Source organism: Myxocyprinus asiaticus, chromosome 24 (genome assembly GCF_019703515.2).
Source record: "Myxocyprinus asiaticus isolate MX2 ecotype Aquarium Trade chromosome 24, UBuf_Myxa_2, whole genome shotgun sequence".
Taxonomy (NCBI): domain Eukaryota; kingdom Metazoa; phylum Chordata; class Actinopteri; order Cypriniformes; family Catostomidae; genus Myxocyprinus; species Myxocyprinus asiaticus.
In genome coordinates this window covers 39,607,642-39,630,912 of record NC_059367.1, presented here as the reverse complement: position 1 = coordinate 39,630,912, position 23,271 = coordinate 39,607,642, and the positions used below count along the sequence as shown (strand labels likewise).

The 23,271-nt window shown below is 39.4% G+C and overlaps 1 protein-coding gene across 1 annotated transcript in view; it reads left to right on the top strand.

Moving 5' to 3' along the window:
- Positions 1-23,271, top strand: part of LOC127415121 (FERM domain-containing protein 3-like) — a 112,269-nt gene that overhangs the window by 73,346 nt on the left and 15,652 nt on the right. Inside the window, exons 10-13 of the mRNA XM_051653690.1 lie at positions 13,093-13,181; positions 15,876-15,950; positions 16,114-16,182; positions 20,594-20,718. Coding sequence (XP_051509650.1) covers positions 13,093-13,181; positions 15,876-15,950; positions 16,114-16,182; positions 20,594-20,718 — 358 coding nt within the window. The remainder of the gene's footprint in view (positions 1-13,092; positions 13,182-15,875; positions 15,951-16,113; positions 16,183-20,593; positions 20,719-23,271) is intronic.

The following is a 23,271-nucleotide window of genomic DNA, read 5'->3' as shown; positions in this document are numbered from 1 at the left end:
TAAAAGGACCGAGGCGGGAGCCTCTGGGGTGGCTCGCTTTCTTATGAAGGCGAGCCGCGACCGCAACGTTGCCATGGACATATTCTTGCAATGAGAACATGACCATCCACGAAGGCTGTCTCCGCGTGAGCAGTGCTCAGACACGAAAGACAGTGATCGTGACCGTTAGAAGGCGAGAGATAACGAGCACAACCAGGAATAACACACAATCGGAAAAGCATCTTTAAAAAGAGGTGTCTTTAAAAAGACGTTCCGTGTGTGCGCTCTTTTAGAGAAATATATACTCTTTTAGAGGGGAAAAATGCTCTTTCAGAAAATATACTCTCTAGTTTTCTGCAGAAGCGCCCAGGGGCATTCTCTGCAGTGCACCAGTGCAGAGGAGGGAGAAGCCGCTGAAATGCGCCGTCAGATCCAGCAGAGGTGAATGAACAGTAGTATTCAGCTCAGCGAGCATGACCGTTCGGCTCCGAAGAGAAAATCTGAATGAGTGGTTGCATACCAGCTCCTTTTATACCCGTATGTTCGGGGGAGTGGCATGCAAATACCACTCGTCAATTTTCATTGGCCTTTTATCAAAGACCAGAGGTGTCTCGGGCTCCCAAGAGTGACCCCTAGTGTCACTACATCGACACCAACGTCGAGCGAGTGACAGATAGGGAACAAGTATTTTTCTGCGTAAGTAAGGTGCATTATAATTACCACAGAAGCACGGCAAGTCTTAACTATCACTAAAACACAGAATGAGATGTTTTTGTCTCGCTTTTCATATGTAGTTCAAAGCGGCGCTTGACGCTTGGGTTGATGCTCTGACGTGAATCATGAACGCGGCTTCATGATTGATGTAACAAAGCAGATAGCCACAGTCTACCGGCAGATTAATATTGTGGAAGATGAGATTTTAAGACATTTAATGTCTATTGTAATGAATATGCAACCTATGTGGGGACTAGTTCTTTCAATTAGTCAAACTCCCACTTACACTTTGGGAAGCGTTTAATGTTCTTTAATTAGTGCAATTTTAGTGCATTTCCATCTTTATGGAACAGAAGGCTTTGTTTGTAAAATGTTAGTAAGGCATTATATTGTTACAAATTGTTTTGTTTTCTTTCCTAAGAAGGAAATAAATGCATTTTGACAGGAAAAGAAGTGTACAGTATTTAGAGTCCAATTTCAGCACTTTTAAAAACTGCAATAAATCGCGATTAACTACGAAAAATCGACTGACAGCACTAATTATTATATGTTGAAATTAACATTAACCAAGATTAATAAATGCTGTAAAAGTATTGTTCAATGTTAGTTTGTGTTAACTAATGTTAACAACTGGAACCTTATTAAGTGCTGCAATAAAAAAACTTCTGTCTAACATCTTTTGTGTTCCACAGAAGAAAAAGACAGATTTGGAACATCATGAGGGTGAATAAATGATGACACAATTTTCAGTTTTAGATATACTAACCTAAATTTTGTGAGGGCTGCTTATGAAATTATGTTTATCATATGATGGGCATAAAACTAAAGTGTTCTTTGATGTTTAGACCTGTGTGTGTGTGTGTGTGTGTGTGTGTGTGTGTGTGTGTGTCTTTGTGTTGATTAATGGTTAATTCTGTAGCGATCGTCTGTTTGGGTCACCATCCATGAAGTTTCTGGGTTGATACTGTATGTGTGTAAAGGAAGAATCATTATTTTCTGTTCTCAAGTAGATCCCTCTTTGCATGTTCACACACACAAGAACAGAATGTGTGAGTTTGTGCTTATACTGGACTCTTGTTTCATATACAAGCACACATCTGTTACACACTATTCTACCCAGAATTGTTCTTTCCTGAGAGGTTGAGCAATAGCTGACCTGTCCACTCTTAAAATCTCACACAGTGATATCTGTAATAGTGGTGTTTGCTAAGGAAAGCACCACTATTATTTATTATTGCTCATTCTTAGTGTAAAGAGTATTTGAAAACCCCTAAACCTAGGTATTATATTTTGTTGCCTGCTAGACAAGTGAAAAATCCCTTACATTAAAGAACGTGAGCCATATCTAGAGATCAGAATATTATAGAGACTTGGGGGTGGAGTCCTTTGACTTGGGCCAGTAAGCAACGACCAAGCACCTAGAACACCCTAGAAACCATATTGCAACACCCCAGCACCCACCGGTTACACCCTAGCAACAAAAATAGCAACTCATTGGCAACCACTTACAACACTCTAGCATTGTGGTGGCAACTTTTGCAGGGGCAAGCACGACACATATTTATCCAAAAACAAAAAGCTGGATAACCATGGCACTCTTATTAATTAAAAAACCTTTATTATCACATGGCTTAACACAAAATTTAAAACATTTCTCCTACGCGTTTCAGCGTGAGCCTTCCTCAGGGAGAGTAATAAACAAGCTTCACACAGGTGAGCGTAATATCACTCATTTAGTAAGTCACATGTTCAACTAGTTTAGATATGTGGGAAGCAGTTCTGAACAAATGCTCCTTTGACCTGAAGCTGCTTTTAATAGAGGAATCTAAAAAAGACATCCAGACTGTTCAAGCTCAAATTGATGAAGTTACAAGATGTATCAAGACATGCAGTGATGATGCAAAGATGAAAGAACTGGAAGTTAATATTAAAGCAGAAATGGATACATTCATGAGGAATTTAAAACAAGTAAAACTCAAAATTCAAAAGAGATGAAAAAGATTATAAAGATGGCAAGATCTATGCATGGCACTTGCAAAATTTCTCAACTACAATTCCTAATTCATCTTGAAAGAGCTCTAGGAAAGTTTCCTTCTGCATTACTAGTAGTGAGGATGAGAAGCACTTCCAGTACTTTTTTAGCACCCAGAAGGGAAACACAGAGAGTGGAGCAATAGAGAGAGAAGAGGAGCAAGAGACCTACCCGGAGAGGGAGAAAGAAGCCTAGATCGCCCATATACACAGAGCAGGAACAGACTGAAACTATAATAAATATCTCAGATGAACATCATTCAGAGAACAGTATAAAAGTCTTATCTAATGGGCTGCCAATTGCCCCAGCATCTACTCCTAATAAATTTGATACAAAAATTGACCTTTTCTGTTTCTGTAGAAACTTGCATTTGAAAGTGTGGTATAGATCAAATCCTTGTCAAAGTCACAATACAAGTACATCAACGTATGTTACTACGATACCAGACAGTATCTTTAAGCCCAAATCCACTTTTTGTCCTCTGTTTCAAAATGCTACTTTGAATACTTTTGTAAAGAAGGTTAATTTTGATGTGGAACAGCTCTTTAATGAGAAGAACAAGACATTTCACAAGATTAATTTATCTAAAAAGGAAAATGAGGCGCTTACAAGTTTGATGAAAAATTATAGAACTGTAGAGTACAATAAGGAAAAGATTAATTTTCTGGACCTTGAAATCCGTAAAAATAAAGGTGGCTTTTTACATACATCAATATTTAGGAAACGTACTGATAGAAATACAGTTCTTCATGCTAAGGGTTTCCATCCTCCTAAATTGATACAAAACATACCTTTTGGACAATTTCAAAGACTGTGTAGGATTTGTGACAAAGAGCAAGATTTTGAGGATAAATCTAAGGACTTAGAAAAATGCTTTTTAAACAGAGGGTATAAGTTCGTAACTATACAAAAAGCTAGAACACGTGTGAAAAATGACAAGGACTGATTTGTTAAAAAGGAAAATGAGATCCACGGAGTGGTGGTGGTCTAGTGGACTAAAGCACTGAACTGGTAAGTGGAAGGTTGTTGGTTGAATCCCCGCAGCCACCACCATTGTGTCCTTCAGCAAGGCACTTAGCTCCAGGGGGATTGTCCCTGTAATCAGGGCACTTTAAGTCACGTTGGATAAAAGCATCTGCCAAATGCATAAATGTAAATGAGATCCAAAACATCAGATAAAGTTGATTTTGTTACACAATATAGCACAATTGCTGAAAAAGTCAAACGGATTATCCGAAAAAATTTGGACATTGTACAGAGTGATGATTTTTTGAGAGATACATTCCCAGACGAAGGCAATAATAAGTTTTGAGAAAAGCACTACTTTAGGTGACAGATTAGTACATAGTTACCTACCACCCACTCGTGAAAATCATTGGTTAGGGGATAAACCTAAGGGTTGTTTTAAATGTCATCGGTGCAATCACTGTGATAATGTAGTACAAGGAAAAACTTTTCTTGATGGAAAAACGAGTAAGATATATTCCATCAAATACTTCATTAACAACTCATGTTATCTACAGGTTGGAATGTCCACAATGTGAGGTTTTCTATATTGGTAGAACAAAAAGACGATTGCAAGATCGTCTGGCTGACCATAAATATGCCATTTGGAAGGGTAATGAAGAGTATCCTATGGCTAAACATTTTAAATTAATGCACAACTGTAATCCATCTACTCTTAAAATACAAGGTATTGACCATATAAGTATTTCAATCAGGAAAGGTAATAGAAAACAAAAACTTAATCAAAGAGAGACTTTTTGGATATACAAGCTTAATGGTATGAAATATCCTGGATTGAATGAGGATTTGGATTTTATTTGTATTTTTAATTTTTTTGTGTATTATTTGTAATATTCTCTGAGTATAAAAACAAGTAACAATAGCGAATGTTTAAAACTATAGTTAACTAGTTGATCATGTGACTTACTAAATGAGTGATATTACTCTCACATGTGAAGAGTTGTTTGTTCCCTATCTGTCACTCACTCGACGTTGTGTCGATGTAGTGACACTAGGGGTCACTCTTGGGAGCCCGAGACACCTCTGGTCTTTGATAAAAGGCCAATGAAAATTGGCGAGTGGTATTTGCATACCACTCCCCCGGACATACGGGTATAAAAGGAGCTGGCATGTAACCACTCATTCAGATTTTCTCTTCGGAGCCAAACGGTCGATGTTTACTGAGCTGACTCTTCATTCACCTCTGCTGGATCTGATGGCGCATTTCAGTGGCTTCTCCCTCCTCTGCACTGGTGCACTGCAGAGAACGAACCTGGGCGCTTCGGCAGAAATAAGAGAGTATATTTTTCTAAAAGAGTATATTTCTCTAAAAGAGCGGCACACACGGAACGTCTTTTTAGAGATGCCTTTCCGTTTGTGTGTTATTCCTGGTTGCGGTCGTTACCTCTCAACTTCTGACGGTCCCGATCGCTGTCTTTCATGTCTGGGCGCGACCCACGTGGAGACAGCGTTCGTGGATGGATCACGTACTCATTGCGAGAACATGACCATGGCATCGTTGCGGTCGCTGCTTGCTTTCGTAAGGACGGTTGCCCAGTCACAGGCTGATGCGGAAATGACGGACATGCTTTCCCGGGCAGCCGCGAGTGTCGGGCTAGAGTGGAACCCTCCGCTCTCCCCTGAACCCTTGCGGCTCGATGATTGGTTCCTGGGCTCACGGCGCTGCTCAAAGCAGCCACGCCCCGCTCCAGTCCCTTTCTTCCCGGAAGTGCACGAGGAGCTGACAAGACCGTGGGAGGCACCTTTTACTGCCCGGTCCCGATTTCTCAGCTCTCCCGCCCTCACTACCCTCAATGGTGGGGCGGCCAGAGGCTATTCGGCGATTCCCCCGGTGGATAAGGCATTCGCGGTGCACCTATGCCCATAGAGCGCCGCCACCTGGCACGGACGCCCAAAGCTCCCATTCAAGTCCTGTAGATTTACGTCGTCCCTGACAGCCAAAGCCTACAGTGCCACTGGACAAGCCGCCTCCGCCCTGCACGCCATGGCTCTCCTGCAAGTCCGCCAAGCCAAGGCGCTAAAGGAACTGCACGAGGGTAGTTCCACCCCAGATTTGATGCAGGAGCTGCGCTCGGCGACCAACCTCGCTCTCCGGGCGACGAAGGTCATGGTGTGGTCTCTCGGGCGGGCGATGTCCACCTTAGTGGTCCAGGAGCGCCACCTTTGGCTCAACCTGGTCGACCTGCGCTGGCACACAGCTGGCCCCCTGGACGAGGAGCAGGTCATCCTGGTAGCACCCTACTGGCCAACCCAGACGTGGTTCTCAGACCTCACTCTCCTCGTGACAGCCCCCCCTGGCAAATTCCCCTGAGGAAGGACCTTCTTTCTCAGGGATGGGGCACCATCTGGCACCCGCGACCAGACCTCTGGAATCTCCATGTCTGGCCCCTGGACGGGACGCAGAAGACTTAAGCGGTCTACCACCCACGGTGGTAGACATGATCACTCAGGCTAGGGTCCCCTCTACGAGGCACCTGTATGCCTTGAAGTGGCGTCTGTTCCCTAAGTGGTGTTCTTCCCGACGCGAAGACCCCCAGAGATGCGCAGTTGGATCGGTGCTTTCCTTCCTGCAGGAGAGGTTGGAAGGGCAGCGTTCCCCCTCCACCTTGAAGGTGTATGTAGCCGCTATAGCGGCACACCACAACACAGTAGACTGTAAGTCCTTAGGGAAGCACGACCTGATCATCAGGTTCCTGAGAGGCACCAGGAGGCTGAATCCTTTCAGACCGTGCCTCGTTCCCTCATGGGACTTCTCTGCAGTTCTTCAGGGTCTACAGAGAGCCCCCTTTGAGCCCTTGCAGTCAGCTGAGCTTAAGGCACTCTCTTTGAAGACTGCCCTCCTGACTGCGCTCACTTCCATCAAGCGTTACGCATCTATTTTGATTGCACGCAGAGCTTTAGAGCGGGCTGGGCAACACCCAACACCTTTGCAAGGTTCTACAATCTCCGGGTGGAACCAGTTTCGTCCCGTGTAGTGGCACGCACAAGCAGGGGACAGCCGGCCAGGTGTATCGTTTGCGCATAGCGCCTTTCACCTCCCCTGAGCTGAAGACGTGCACCGTTGACTCCCAGTAGTGTTCACAAACTGTGTTCCCTGGTTGATTTCCTCCGAGCCCTGTGGCAGACAAGTTTGTGGAGAAATTCGCTGCCGGCTCAGTACACGTGCTAACTAAGCCCTGTACTGGGATATGTGCTCCGCATGCGGTGGTTCCCCGTAGGTAACCCCATGCGACGTATATCCTCCACTAATTTGTTTCCCTGTTGGTAAACTGCATCTTCCATGGGCAGAGGCCCCTCTACCCCAGTCACCATGCTTGTAGTAACTCCTCCCCTGTAGGGTAGGACCTACCATGGGACTTACCCACATGGCATACTTCCGACATAGCTCGGCAAGACCATGTGACGTATTTCCACTTAAATACCTCCCCCCTCTGGGCGGGGTGTAGTTTCCGTGGTGTCTTCCCCTTGGGAGGGACACCCCCCGACTAGACCTGGTGGCCCCAGTCGGTTAATTCCCTTTTTTTGGGGAGAGGAAAAAAAAGGGGATAAGAGGCCACGACTGGGCTAGCCTGTCTCTATCTTTTGGGTAGTCGACTTGTCCCCAAAGGGCCATTCAACACTCATAACAGTGTTGGGGGAGGTTACGTGTCGGCCTGTTGCACTGGCTACAAGGCACACAGTGGTCTGCCCGTCACACACTGCCAGTTCACGTAACACAGTTCAGCCAGTTGCGACGTTTCGTATAGGGACCCCTAGTGTCACTACATCAACACAACATCGAGTGAGTGACAGATAGGGAACATCCTGGTTACTTGCGTAACCTCTGTTCCCTGATGGAGGGAACGAAACGTTGTGTCCCTCGTGCCACAACGCTGAACTACCCGCTGAAATGGCCGGGACCTTGTCTTGACGACTCAGAACAAAACCTGAATGAGTGGTTGCATACCAGCTCCTTTTATACCCGTATGTCTGGCCAATTTTCATTGGCCTTTTATCAAAGACCAGAGGTGTCTCGGGCTCCCATGAGTGACCCCTAGTGTCACTACATCGACACAACATCTCGTTCCCTCCATCAGGGAACGGAGGTTACGCAAGTAACCAGGACGTTACTCTCCCTGAGGAAGGCTCACGCCAAAACAAGTAGGAGAGTTTTTTTTAACTTCTGTAGTAAGCCATGTGATATAAATGCTTTTTAATTAATAAGAGTGCCATGGTTATCCAGCTTTTTGTTTTTGGACTATTATGAACCATTGACCATAGAGTACCTTAAGTTTATACTCCACCCTGGAAGCACTCTCTATCACTGGACATTGTTCACAACACATATTTCTTCTAATTTTAAAATCGAGTTTATTTTTTAATAAAATGAAATACTCAGTCAAGCATCACCCACATACACAATCACGATTAGTTTACTGCATCATACCCCAAGATTACCACACCCCTCTCATTCACTCATTCTTCTACCATACAAGAAAAAGTGGTAACCTACAATTGTTACCTTAAGGATAAATTTCTAATTGATTTAACCCATAAAAATTACTTTTGTAAGTGTAACTTAATTTGTCAGGTAACTAAGATCAGATTAAATGACATTTTTGGAATTAATGAAACCAGTTATTTTAGATGTGACACAGGGGGCGGCATTTGGGTGCTAAGGGGGTTGCGGAAAATTTCAAGTGTATACGACAAGGAACACCTAAATTATGACACGCCCACTCCAAGTAACGACCCCTTGGATCATTAAGCGTTCTATTAGCTTAAAGAACTATTAAAATCCTATGAAATCGCTATATAATTCATGTTGTCTAAACTGTGTAAATATAACAAAGAATAACTTTTAAATTATACAACACTGTCTCATGAAAATTTTTTCATATTTTATGAGTTGGCTATTTCATATGAGTTCGTTCGTATGAATTTGTATGATTACATCATGTGCAAATGCCCAGATGTCAAATTCGGAAGCACGAGTTTCACGCACGAGGCGTTAAGGACATGCTTATTAATATTATGCCCTTAACCCCTTATCTAAACCTAACCGATCACTAGAGTGTGTAAGCATGATAGGAAGATGTTGTGTGTGACAGAAGCAAGTGATTGTCCCGTATCAGATGGAAACGATGTCCGGCGACATCATTGGCTGTAGTGAAAGTCGTATGAAGTGCAGTAGTATGATATCATACGAATTAGCCAAATTTAGAAAACTCATATGAATCCTTACGATTTCGCAGTGAGAGTGTGTAGAGTTATATGTCACATACAGGGGTGTAAAAAGTTCTCAGAAATTATATTTAAAGGAATAGTTCACCTATAAATGAAAATTCTCTCATTATTCACTTACCCTGATGCCATCCCAGATGTGTATGACTGTCTTTCTTCAGCAGAACACAAATGAAGATTTTTAGAAGAAGAAAGACCTCTGTCAGGTCCTTATAATAGAAGTCCACAGGTACCAGCACTTTGATGGTCCAAAAGTCACATTTAGGCAGCAATAAAGTAATCCATGCAGCTCCAGTCGATCAGTGAATGTCTTCTGAAGCAAATTGATTGGTTTATTTAAGAAACAAGTCAATAATTAAAACGTTTTTAACTTTAAATCGGCATTTCCATCCAGGGCTCTGATGCAGTTTGATATGGCCGAACTCTCGCGTGACGTCCATTCTTCTGTTGTAAATAAGCGCCGTTTCCGAATTCTTGCGTGAACTTGCCGAGTGCTTACATCACGCTTCGCATCAGCTGCTGTCAGGAAGCGCTTTTTAAAAGTTCATTATTGATTTATTTTTTAAACAAATGTATCGATTTGCTTCAGAAGACATAAATTGATCTCATAAACATACATATAGAATTAAACATCAGATAAATTGAAGAAAACATACTATTTGTCATTGACGCACACACTGCTAGAATAATTCTGGAGACTGGCTCCGCAGACTGTCGGCAACGTAGCTCAGTATCGTGCACTTGCCATTATATCAGCTCTAACAGTTCTAAACTTGCATAAGGAGCGCTGCTTGCTCTGGCAGTCAAAGCATCAGTCTGTGTTAGAGCGCATCATTTATGTGCCTAGGATGCACATACGCAGTTTTTCCTGTTAGTATAATTAGCAGAAATGTGCTGTTTTTTCACGCTTTCTTTTTGTTATACTTTTCTTGTGCTTTATTATCATGCAGTAACAAACTGACTTAATGATTGATGTATGCAGTCATGAAGTCAGAGACGATCTGCACGATATCTGCACACAGTTGTTCAAAATAGACACATACTATTACCTGGTGTAAATAGCTATGGCACCTGTTAATACGCATCGTAATACCAGGCAATAAACACACACAGCGGGAGTGTAAGGGAGAGAGAGAAGCCAAAACTGATGCACTAGGTTAAAATGATTTTCTTGTTTCTTTTTTTATCTGTCAAAATGACGGACAGCATTTTTGCAGTTGTCCATTTATGTTTAAAAAAATTGGTAAAGACGGATTTTAAGTTAACATAACCCCTGCACACAACACTGAGGCCAGTTGAGGTCCGATTAGCAGGTATACATGCTGGACGAAGCTGAGCTACAAGCGCATTATCTAGTCTTTTAGTCCAACTTGGCAGAAATCGGATTGGTACATATTTAGTTGGACAAAAGTGTTTGCATGACATTTTAAAAGGACTAATTATTGTTCTAGCCCAACTGAAAATGAACTTTTAAAGTGCATGCAAATGTACTGATTGACTCGTTAAGGGGCAAACAGCATTCAGCTATCGCAGATATACAAACACATACAAAATATGTAAATATGAATGTAATTCATGTTTTAAATGTATTACACATGAAGAATATTATTGTAATTGTAAGTGCTGTAACTGTAACATATGTGCACATCAATACGCTAATAACTATTAAAAATCAGCTTATTCAAAAATTCCAACAACGCAAAAAAAAAAAAAGCGTTTACATGAGATGTAAAATTAATCTGATTATTCTCTGCTTTTGATTTCAAAACATAAACAGTCATGGGTACAACACTTGCACACATTGAATAAGTTGTTAAGAATGCTGGTAAAGGTTGTTTATGAAATCGGGGTAATGGGCAAAAATCCACATGTGCAGATCGTTTTTTGATTAAATCATATATGGCTTTCCTCGATAATAGAAAGCTGTTTAAAAAGATATTTAAATTACCATACACGTTGGCGGCTTATTAAGCATAATTGGTGTGAGATTGTTCATGTAAACAGGCTCACTGACTAACTGGGGTTGAATGTTCATCAATGAATCAGTTCAAAAATGGCTTATAATGAACCTAGCTAATAAATACAATTGCACCACACCACATTATTACAGTGCAGACTGATCACACAGTGAATTTGTTGACAGTATTTTGAAAGTTCTGCTGCTGAAATCGGTTTGTGCTTACCAAAATTCAAACCACTGCCCCCAGTGTCCCGAAGCTGGAAGTGTTGTTGAGGTGAAATGTCCACAGGGTGGTGCCAAAAGTGAGTTGTATTTTTAGTCGTAAATGATGTAATAGAGTCAGCAGGAATGCATATATTTCTAACTTTACCTTCTAACCCAAACCCCAACCCTAAACCTGACATTCAGTGGAGTAAAAACGTCAGATGGAAAATGCATCCTCCAAATCACGCTCACAATTGTTTATCAGAACGTTAGATTGCTTCCTGGTTTCCATGGGACCAGAACCCATGTCTCTGAGGCTGCTTGCATAATACGCTATCAGTAGTGCCACAAGGACAATATTTTGAATTGATGCAAAGATTTCAGATAGGGGAAGGTGCTTGTCAGTATTGTGGCTGAATGAGGTTGATTTCAGGGTACATGAACAATCGGAAGCAGCATGTCAATTTCCTGTGTGATCATGTTGCATAGTCAGTATTCTTGTACATCAGTATTTGGTGATTTGTGCCAAAAATATTTTTTTCTGTAAAACAATTGATAACAATGGTTTTTCAATTAAGTTGAAATATTGAGCTTGACAAGGCCAATATAATAAAAGAATACTCTCTTACCATAGATTAGGGGACTGCTTTGACATGGCTCAGTTTAATGATGTGACTTTTGTGCTGAGCATTATTGTATTGGGCAGCAGTCTGATGCTAAACGGCCTGGAAGTGGTTTGTATTGATTTCTACGTGGATTCACTGTTCTGCTTAGAACATTATCTATTGAACCCCGTTTCAGATTACACGACACACGGGTTTAATGGAACTCATTCTCCTGACAGTCCTGTTGTTCACAGCAATTTATCAGGCCTGGTATATATCTCTGCCACATTGGCCTAACACATACATATTCACCTTCGTGTCAGTCTTGATCTTATAATCCAGCACATATATCTACTTAAATCAGGCTGACACATAGTTCTGTCTCCGGTTTAACACATTCCCCCCACTATAATCTCAGCCCTAACTCAGTCTTGTCAAATGGAGAACCGGTAATACCATGCATATCGACGTAGTGGAACTGTAATATATGCTATATATTTCCCTACATTGCACAATAACCCTGATGACTTCATCCACACATGCATGAGTATCAAAAAAATATAGAATTTTAAATTGAATTGTTCCTGTTCTGATGCATCAAGCATGTTAGACATATTGCTGCTGTACAATAAAACATACATACAATCCCCTTGGAACAGCAACAAGTGGTGCTGGGGAGGAGGAGGGTTTCAGAGACAACACTCTCTTAGTGCACTGCAGTTTTAACTGACTTAAATGTAAACAAATGAGGGCCACTGTATGTTACTTGGTGAAAGAATTGCTTATTGGGATTATTATTATTACTAAGTTATTATTTACGTTTCTTTTTAGTCTTTCACCATACAGCTGCTATCACTTTATGTCATGCTTATAACAACTTGTTCTGTCGGAAAGTCACCGTAAAACACAGCCTCTCTTGATTTATTGCTTTACTGCACTAATGTATGTCCTTGTTAAACATATTACACTTTGTATAGTGTGAATGAAGGTTACTTAGTGTAGTGTATATTGTGTACATTAGGGCTAACTGGCTGGCTCACTGTGTTGTTATAATGTGTTATATTGATCCTCACTCTCATATTCCATGCACTTTTCCCGGTAAAGCCGCCCAGCTGCCTGCAAATTCACTCAACGGCTATCACTCTCACTAACATGCACACAGATTTGGGTCAGCATTTTGTTCAGCCCTTATTATTTATGGTACTGTGCTCAGACTCCATCTCTGTAATTTATGGAACTTCTTTATGTCCTTTCCTCCTTTTAAACCCTGTTCACTTAAACTGATTGTTGGTACCTTTGCAGATATTTCACACTTCCATTAATTTTGCTCTCTATTTATCTCTCTGTAGAAGAAACTGGTTCTGACATTCCACATCACCACACCAGCAGCCTGTAAACACCTATGGAAATGTGCTGTGGAAAACCAGGCATTTTACAAGTGAGAAACATCCTTTAAAAAAAGTTTACGCTTATCTCCATATACATAAGTCAGGCAAATGAGGTATCATTTGAAAGCTTAGAATCTGAAATTTTCATATCTTCTGCATTTATTTTAGTAAAATAACAAAATAAGGCCTTAAAACATTCGTGTTGAAAATTACCGCCCCCTACAGGTAATGGGGTAGAAATATTTATATGAAAATAAAAGTCCTTCACGTAGCACCTAAATGGACATGTCATAAATCAAATGAAACCTCTCATTTTCAGGCATGATGTACAGTTTATGTTGTTGCCTTATACCACAGTTCAAAAGATTTTCAAAATAGTCACAAAGTGAAATATGATTTCTGTAAGTCATCAAATACAAATGTCTCTTTTATGTGCCAATCACTGCTGCTGTAAGCCCTAGGCAGCCACAAACTTTATATCTGCTTTTACCGTAGGCAGTTTTCTAAAAAATTTAGCCATTTTTTACTTGTCTGTGAGCTTGCTTGGCTGAATAATATAATGTTATATCTTAGATGTCCAGAATAAAATATGCCATCCAGCAGGAAAAGCATGCTAAATAAATCATCTTAAAAATATGTTCTCAACAATTGATGATGAAATATTAAATATATCAGGATCTCAGCTTTCTAATGGCACTTAGATTGAGCTTCTAGTCCACTCAGAGGCCAAGATATTCGATGAAATAATGAGGGTGGTACATGAACTGAAAATTAGACTGAATGTCTATGGAAGAGCACATCTTTTAGGGCTAAAATGCATTAGAGTGCCACCTACGATTCAGATCTGTGCATTGTGATGGAATATGATAGTGCTTGCTGCCATTTAGCAATAAACACATACAGTATTATTTATGAATAATTGGAGTCTTTTTTTTAATTTGGGGGAAGCTCTGAAAAAATAGACCAATTTTTTGCAATTAGTCCACAGTACATGCGAATGGTGAACTTTTAAATTTGAGTGTGAAAAATTGCGTGCGGCAGCCCAAAAATGCACCAGAGTTTATTAAGGTTAACAGTGTAACTACAGATGTAATTAAATGCAGTTACTTTAAATGTAAGTACAATGCAATAACACGTATGTACATAATAAGTACATTGTGCTTAAATGCAAATGCTTAAGTACATAGTAGTTAAAGACACCTAATATAAGGTGGGTCTGAAGAGGTTACTACTGAACTTCAACAAAATCATATTTTCCCACCTCATGTCCAAAGTTCCAGGGCTGTAAACACCATACAACGTTGGACTGACCAAAAGGGGATGTGTCCCAATATACTAAATAGTGGTTGATTATTAAACTAATGCCCTCAATCCTAAATATGTGATTATATTCTGGCAAATTACCATTAGTTATTTCTAACCATAACCCTTAAGCTCATTATTTCAACCCCGTCACAGTAAGTTTGGAATTTATAGAGGATAATTCGAATAGATGCGTTTGTTAAAAATGACATGTTATCATTGTAAAATTGAAAATAAATATGAATAACCCATGACATTTCTCTTTCAAAACATGTTAATAAAAATTATATAAATAAAGTATATATATATATATATATAGTTTATCATATAAAATATAATATAATAATTAAATATATTGTATTTTTAATATAATGTCAGAAAGATCAAACCATTATTTTTTAAAGAAGGCAATGTCACAGCAATACACAGACAATGAAAGCATGATCAGTTTAAATAGATGCAAAAAAATTTGGTGGAATTAGATTTTTTGTAATTCCATATAACCTATTAAAATGTAATGGTCATGAATAAGAACACACAAATTGATTGATATTCATATGAAATGAAGGGTTAGAATGACCTCTTTGTGCCTGTATCTCTCTTGCTCTGTCTCTGGTTACTGTGTGTAAGTGGGATCACATTTCTGATAAAAGCCCTTTAATTAAGAGCTGAAATTCCAGCCAGACAGCAGGTCTGCCCATGTCAAACAAGAACACTGTCAATTAGCCCTGTCTTCAGATTAGCAATTGAAATACTTTCTCCTATCCCAACTTATTATGTATTGACAACCATAAGTAAGCCACTTTTAGGTTGATTTTCCCCAAAAATGTAAACACTATGACTTTGTTGCGCTTTAAAAATATTGCTCTGCTGGTTTGAGCATCTCCAACCAGCTGACACAACAACAGTGACTCAACCAATGGGGTATCTGTTTGACCAGTGAAAGGCGGGTTGAGAGTTCGAAAACCTTTTTGAAACCATCTTTATTTTTTGCAATTTCATTTAGTGACACTAGTGGTGCACAAAAAAAAAAAAAAAAAAAAAAAAAGAAAAGTAAAACAAATAGCTTTAAATGCAGTGAGAAGTGTTAAAAGGAGCTTAGAGTACTACACTTTTACTGGTAGCTGAAAAAAATTAAGTTAACTCTTTCAAAATGCAGTTATGAGTTTGAATTAGAGTTAGAATTCTGTGGAGTGCTCTGTGGAATTTTGCAGGCACAGATTCCATGTGGGGAGACTAATGGGTCATGAAATATTAGACAAGCTTGATTAAGTGATTAATTATCCTTAGGTTCAATCTTGTATTCTGATCATAACATAAACATAAACACATACACACACACACACACACACACACACACACACACACACACACACACTTCTGGTTATTTAGAAATGCTTGTATAATGTGCAAATTATTTTCTCTGATATTTGTGATTTTAGATGTGTAAAATCAAGTCAGATAAAGACTGTGTCCAGCAGCAGTATATTTTTCAAGGGAAGCAGATTTCGCTACAGGTGAGATCATTTGGCTAAATGTACTTGTTGACCTTACGTCATACGTGCCAAAAATTATCTGCGTGTTCCAGGAGTGTATATTACATCTTTTTGGACTGCAAAATGAACAATTATTGCAAAAATCACAATAAGAAAATCAACTGTGTTTGTGGTTTAATTCCAGTGGGCGGGTGGCAAAAGAAGTGATTGAAGCCAGTTCAAAGATTCAGAGAGAACCACCAGTTGTACACAGGTCAGTTTTAATTAATATTACTGATATTTTTCTTACTGTTAATCCAGATCCCACTTCAATCAGCCAGAATGTAATATTGGGTCTCATTCAGTAATATGCAAGTTCAACATGTTTGAATTCACAACAGGTGCGTAAACAAAGATTTATTTATTTTTTTTTAACTTTGCTCTAATGTTGATGAATCTGGAGTATTCTAAATGACGGAGCACATCCCCGCAGTTAGTAATGTGCATAAAACACACCCAAACGACATCCTTATACTGTAAGATTTTCCTCACAACCTTTCTTATCCAGCCATTCGTCACTCTCTGAAAACATATCCTAAAAGATGTGCTCTCACCTAACAGCACACACGGCAAGATCTTCAAGTAAAACTAAGCGTCATTCTCAAAACCAGTTGTAACAAAACCAGTTTCCTGACTAACCACTGTACGGCGCCATGATGATTCTAATTGCCGCTGGACTGTTTTCTAGTTCCGGTCTCCATAAAAAAATACCAATACAAGCATTAGAGATGGGGAACAACAACCATTTTAAGTGTTAGTTGGAGTAAAAATTTGTTCAGGCTCATCTTGTGCACTTGTTTGCTGTCATAACAACTCAAAGTAGTTAATGATATCAACATAACTAACCTCGGTTCATAGCTTCGCGTCATCCACCCACATCTTAAAGTTTGACAAGCACCGTCAAAAGACACTCATTGCGACTCTCTAAAGTATCAGCACTATGGAGCCACATGCTTTTCTTTTAATATTTTTACAAATGTAATATGCTAAACACCACACTATCCACTGTGAACAAATGCCAACGCAAGTAAAAACACTGGAGAACCTAAAACAAAAACAGTCATCCGTTATGAATCATGGAATACTTCTGCATTAAGGAAACAGTTGGATAGGCCCTAGAATACATGTGATCGGCTACATTTTCATGCAGATCATATCTGCTATAACTCACATCATTTTTGCTACTCTAAAATGATTAAGTTCTTTGATTTCTAATAATATTGTCATTATTAGAAATACTGCATAGATATTACATAGAAATATTGTAATTTAAGTCATGACAACTCTCTGAATAAATTTAAGGTGTTATTATCGAAAACTTGCTACTACTAAAACATACACAGACATGCTGCTGCCACACAATTAGACATTCATACAATCCCCCTGAAGCAGATGTACACATGTGGTGCTGGGGAGGAGGAGGGTTTCAGAGAGAAAACTCTAGTAATGTGCTGCGGTGAGTCTGGCTTACCAGCAATCAACTGAGGTTAGACAAAGAGAGAGTGTGCAAGTTGATTGGCTAACCGATTACATGTCAACGGACCCATCAGCTGCACCATGTGAGCTGATTGGCTTAACAGATTACATGTTCAAAGGATCTATTAGCTTGTGCCATGTAGATTTTCATGACTGAACTTAGGATCTTATATGTATTTATACCACTGGTCTGTTGAATGCTTGATTCTGATTGGTTGACAGACGTTCTAAGATGTGTAATTATTTTTTGAGTAAACTCATGGCTATGAAGTAGTTCCAGGTCTTGACCGCATAGCAGTTCCATATCACTTCACCAAATTATTTCCAGTCATGACAGTGTAGCTCCTATCTACTTGAATGGGGAAAGACCGAAATCTACAAAACTGTTGGTCAAGATTACGATCAAAGAACATATTTCAAAACAGCAGTAAAATCTGACAACACTGGCATCATAAATTGTGCTTCTTTACTTCAGATTACACAAAAAAACCCACAATTTTCCCAGCTTGTATAGCTAATGTGGATGCACGTTCTCAAGTTGATTGACAGGCGATGTCTGTATCTAAAAGGTGATTGGCTCTTTTAGCTGTAAGGCAGGACTTCCTCTCTACATCCGTGTACTGTTGGTTGCCGTCAGGCATTCAGATTTCTCAGGGAAGAAAAACGGAAAATGTTTTGATATTTTTTAATTCTTTGTCATTTTTGCATATGTGGTTTCAGCTGGTTCTTAATTTTTTTTAAATCTTGATTTCTGCGTGAAAACGTTTGCACACGGGACAAATAAGTGCATACGCATGATTAGTGAATGAGGCCCAATGTGTTTGTTAGTTGGTTTAAAAGTTATGCTATTCTGACTCTTCATATAGTTTAAAGGGGATATATTTAACAGCTTGAGGCCCTTTCCTACCTACAGTCCTGGTACTTTTCCCTTGGTAACTTTCTAGATGAGAACTCTTAACGAGGAACGGCACACCCGTGGAGACTTTTCCTCTTTCACTTTCACACTCACAGAAGTAACCCCTGTAGTGACGTCATCTAGTGTCGACCATTTGTCTTGTGACGCTGTTTGCATGCGCTATTCAATTGCAACAACAACAAAATCAACAACACAGATGGAGGACGCCTGGATCGGAGTTACACTTTTGTTAGGGCTGTTTTATACGAACTTTGGCTTCATCTGAAAAAGAAAGGAGCTGCCTAATCAATAAATGACAGAGTTTTTGGATGAATGGAACTCTGAAAATTTTAATAACTTTTTGAATAAACTTTTATTCACCAAAGTGGCATTCAGCTGATCACAATGTACAGTCAGGACATTATAACTTGAAAAATTACTATTACAATTTGAAAAAAATTCAGAACTTCTTAAACTACTTCAAAGTGTTCTCATCAAAACATCCTCCACGTGCAGCAATGACAGCTTTGCAGATCCTTGGCATTCTAGTCAGTTTGTCCAGATACTCAGGTGACATTTCACCCCACGCTTCCTGTAGCACTTGCCATAGATGTGGCTGTCTTATCGGGCACTTCTCACACACCTTACAATCTAGCTGATCCCACAAAAGCTCAATGAGGTTAAGATCCATAACGCTCTTTTCCAATTATCTGTTGTCCAATATCTGTGTTTCTTTGCCCACTCTAACCTTTTCTTTTTGTTTTTCTGTTTCAAAAGTGGCTTTTTCTTTGCAATTCTTCCCATAAGGCCTAAAGAGTCTTCTCTTTACTGTTGTACATGAAACTGGTGTTGAGCGGGTAGAATTCAATGAAGCTGTCAGCTGAGGACATGTGAGGTGTCTATTTCTCAAACTAGAGTCTCTGATGTACTTATCCTCTTGTTTAGTTGTACATCTGGGCCTTCCACATCTCTTTCTGTCCTTGTTAGAGCCAGTTGTCCTTTGTCTTTGAAGACTGTAGTGTACACCTTTGTATGAAATCTTCAGTTTTTTGACAATTTCAAGCATTGAATAGACTTCATTCCTCAAAACAATGATTGACTGATGAGTTTCTAGAGAAAGCTGTTTCTTTTTTGTCATTTTTGACCTAATATTGACCTTAAGATATGCCAGTCTATTGCATACTGTGGCAACTCAGAAACAAACACAAAGACAATGTTAAGCCAAATAGTTTTCAGCAGTGTTTGATATAATGGTAAGTGATTTTCTAGTACCAAATTAGTAATTTAGCATGATTACTCAAGGATAAGGTGTTGGAGTTATGGCTGCTGGAAATGGGGCCTGTCTAGATTTAATAAAAATGACTTTTTTCAAATAGTGATGGTGCTGTTTTTTACATCAGTAATGTCCTGACTATACTTTGTGATCAATTGAATGCCTTTTTGGTGAATTAAAGTACCAATTTCCTTCCGAAACAGCAAAATCTGAACATTATTCCAAACTTTTGGCCGCCAGTGTATCTTGATGCAAGTTAACCACACAGTAACAGGCACGCAACACTTCCCTCATGTAAACTAAATTGCATGACGGTTTAGTGTACAATAGAGTTCAATAACCCACTCTCGATAAACATCTGATAATTTATATCCATCATCCCAGGAAAAAAAATAATTACTTAGTAATCTAGAAATCCCTTTATTTTCTGTATAGTCACAGTTCAAATAGTACAGATGCAATAAAAACTCAAAGCATCTCCCGATGAAATCACGCAGCAGCGCTGCTCACCCCTTGCACACGCACACACACACATATTTGAAATGGGTGATTCTCTTTGGATACTTTGTTTTATTTTATTACTCTTAAGGGAAAATTAGCACAATCCTCCGAGTTGCCGGCTAGCAGATAGTTTGTTTACAAATGGCGGCTGTGGACTCTTCTCCTTTCTCTAAGATATTTGTACATCATAGGTTTTTGACCAATTACAGGCTGCAGCACCTCCCACAGTCCCTATAGGCCCCAAAAGTACTGGAGTAGCAGCTAAAAATGTCCCCTAAAATGGCTTCGAAAACAACAAAAAGTGCTAGTCCCAGGGAAAAGTACCTAAAACGGGCTTTAGTATCTGCAGTGGGAAATGGCCTTTAAGTAGCATTTTATTTTTCCCTGAAGTCCATTTGTCACTAATATTAGTCAAGGTTTCTTGCCCCCAAAACAGGTGTAATTTGAACTTTCTTTGTTTTTCTGCTTTGCTTGTTTCAGGTGTCAGTTTGGTCAAAGCAGAAGCTTTACTTCTCTTAGTCATAAACAGCTCATAATGAACATGGAGCCCCTCTTACCAGCACTCAGTTCCAGCCAGGAACACAGAGAAACCTCAGCAGACAATGGTAACACACAACAAATGCTGTTTTATGATCGAATCTCTATATACACCTTAAAACAACTGAGCCTGTTCCAAACCCTAGTGAACTGCCTTCCTGTCTACAGCCTGCATAGGCAGCATCCTAACAGAAATAGAACCCCATAAGTGACTAATTTGGAACACAACATGAACCAAATGGTAGGTAGGTCAGCCTTTAAAGATTTATAAGCAATCGTTGATACTCAGTTGAGTTTGACGTTAGCGTGTTGCTATGCTAACAACACAATATTTTAATTTCGTTTAAAAATATAGATTTAACTGTTTGTATCTACACTTGACGGTATTGATTGAATCGATTAAATTTTTTCCCCCATTGAGTGATACAGATAATGCTACCTTAAAATTTTGCCTAAAAGAGGTATCTTAGAGGGAAGCATAATGTTGCTGCCTACCTTTTGGAAAAACTTTCTCGAATCAGGAGCGCACCTAAATTGCCTTAAAATGCTGTGTTGGTAGGCAGCTCACTAGGTTTTGGAACAGAGCTATGGTATTGACAGCTGTTCTCAGGGGATCTTATAAAATTGAGCTGGTCTCTGTGGAGACTCCAATCAGAGGGTTATAAATACTCATGTGATTATCCCAGTGGAAAACATGTTAGCGGTGATTAAAAAGAGGCCTGCTCGGGCGTGTGCAGTGAGAGTAGAAGTGTACATTAAAGCATCGACACTCAAAGTACACATGCTCATAAAGGTTGAAGCTGCCCTGATTAAATTATGTTCTTCAATCAATTCGTTTAGCTATTTAAACTCATTCTGGGTAGAGTAAAGGAGGGGACTGATTAGAACGTTTATTTACCGTTGATTTGGTGGAGTGGTCTAGTCATGTGAGTCAGGGGTGATAAAGCTTTGGGCTACATGTGAGAAGTCTGCATCAATCTTAAGCCCCATACAGATCGAGTTACTGGAGGAGGGGGCAAGGTTTAAAGCACTGAATATCACATAGGCCCATCTCAGGGCTTTTCTTTACATCCTGTACAAACAAACACAGGGCGAATTCCAGCAAGGGGACATGACTTGTAGGGTCGTTCCAAATGAAATTGAGCACAGGAATCTTTTCACAATGGACCCTTCCACAAGGGCATTAGCAAAGTGCACAACATGTAATTTAGATTTTTATGATCATGTAATCCTAACCCACAGTCTCCACAATATGTAACATTTAATATGCTCATCAATTTATTTGTAGCATTATCCCTAAATGCTTCTCCCAGCTGGACAAATTACCATATCATTTATGAATATGTTTGCCTGCTGGTTGTTTGCCATCACTAATCTATCCTTTACAGTGCCTAATGTTCATTATAAAACAGATATTGTGATCCACATCTGATCGTGCCTAAATACACCCTTACCCATGAGCTCTTGTGGCTTAATGCTTTATCATAATTATCATTATAACTTTATTACCTACATGCTTGCAAATATAGTGTGCCCAAAAATTATATGAGCACTTAAGCCACACTTAAATGTCTGAATAAAATGCATTAGATAGCAAAATACCAAACCAATGGGACAACAAACAAATGTTTTTTAGTGGAGGTACTTTATAAAGTCAGTTCCTCTTAAAGGGATAGTTCACCCAAAAATGACAGTTCTCTCACCCTCATGCCATCCCAGATGTGTTTGACTTTCTTTCTTATGCTGAACACAAACAAAGATTTTTAGAAGAATATTTCAGCTCTGTTGGTCCATACAATGCAAGTGAATGGTGGACAGAACTTTGAAGCTCCAAAAAGCATATAAAGGCAGCATAAAAGTAATTCATACGACTCCAGTGGTTAAATCTATATCTTCAGAAGTTATATTTTAGGTATAGGTGAGAAACAGATCAATATTTAAGTCATGTTTTAATATAAATATCCACTTTCGCTTTCACATTGTTCTTTTGTTTTTGGTGATTCGCATTCTTTGTGCATATCACCACCTACTGAGCTGGGAGGATAATTTATAGAAATAAAATACTTCAATATTGATCTGGCGATTGCCAGGCCATTGCTATGTGGTTGATAATGTGTTTTGAGTGGTTGCTAGGTGATTGCTTACTGGTCCAAGTCAAAAGAATCCACCCCCATGTCTCTATTGGGATTGATTTTTTTCCATGTTTTATCAGGTGAAAATTGTAATTCCAGTTGCGTGAAAAAGTAATAGCACACCTCTCCTCAACGCACCAAAGAAATGGCACACTAAAATGTAATAATTTTGGTTTGACTAATTGCAAGCACCACTAAAAATGATCATGTCAAGAAGACCTCCAAAGCTGCAATTACTGAAGTTAACAAAACATTTGTTTTTCTGCAATACAAAATTACCAGGGATTGTGTTCAAGTCTTTAAGGACAAAACTGTTTCCAATGAGGAGAACAGTGACTCATGCTTGAATATCTGGCTTCTCTTTGGTTCACTGGATCTGACAGTCATAGATGTTTTGTGGCTTTTTGGGGATTGGAAATTTTCAACTCAAGAAAGTGACATTATAATGACTTTTGATTAAAATTGACTATTTGCTGGCTTTCCTCTTAG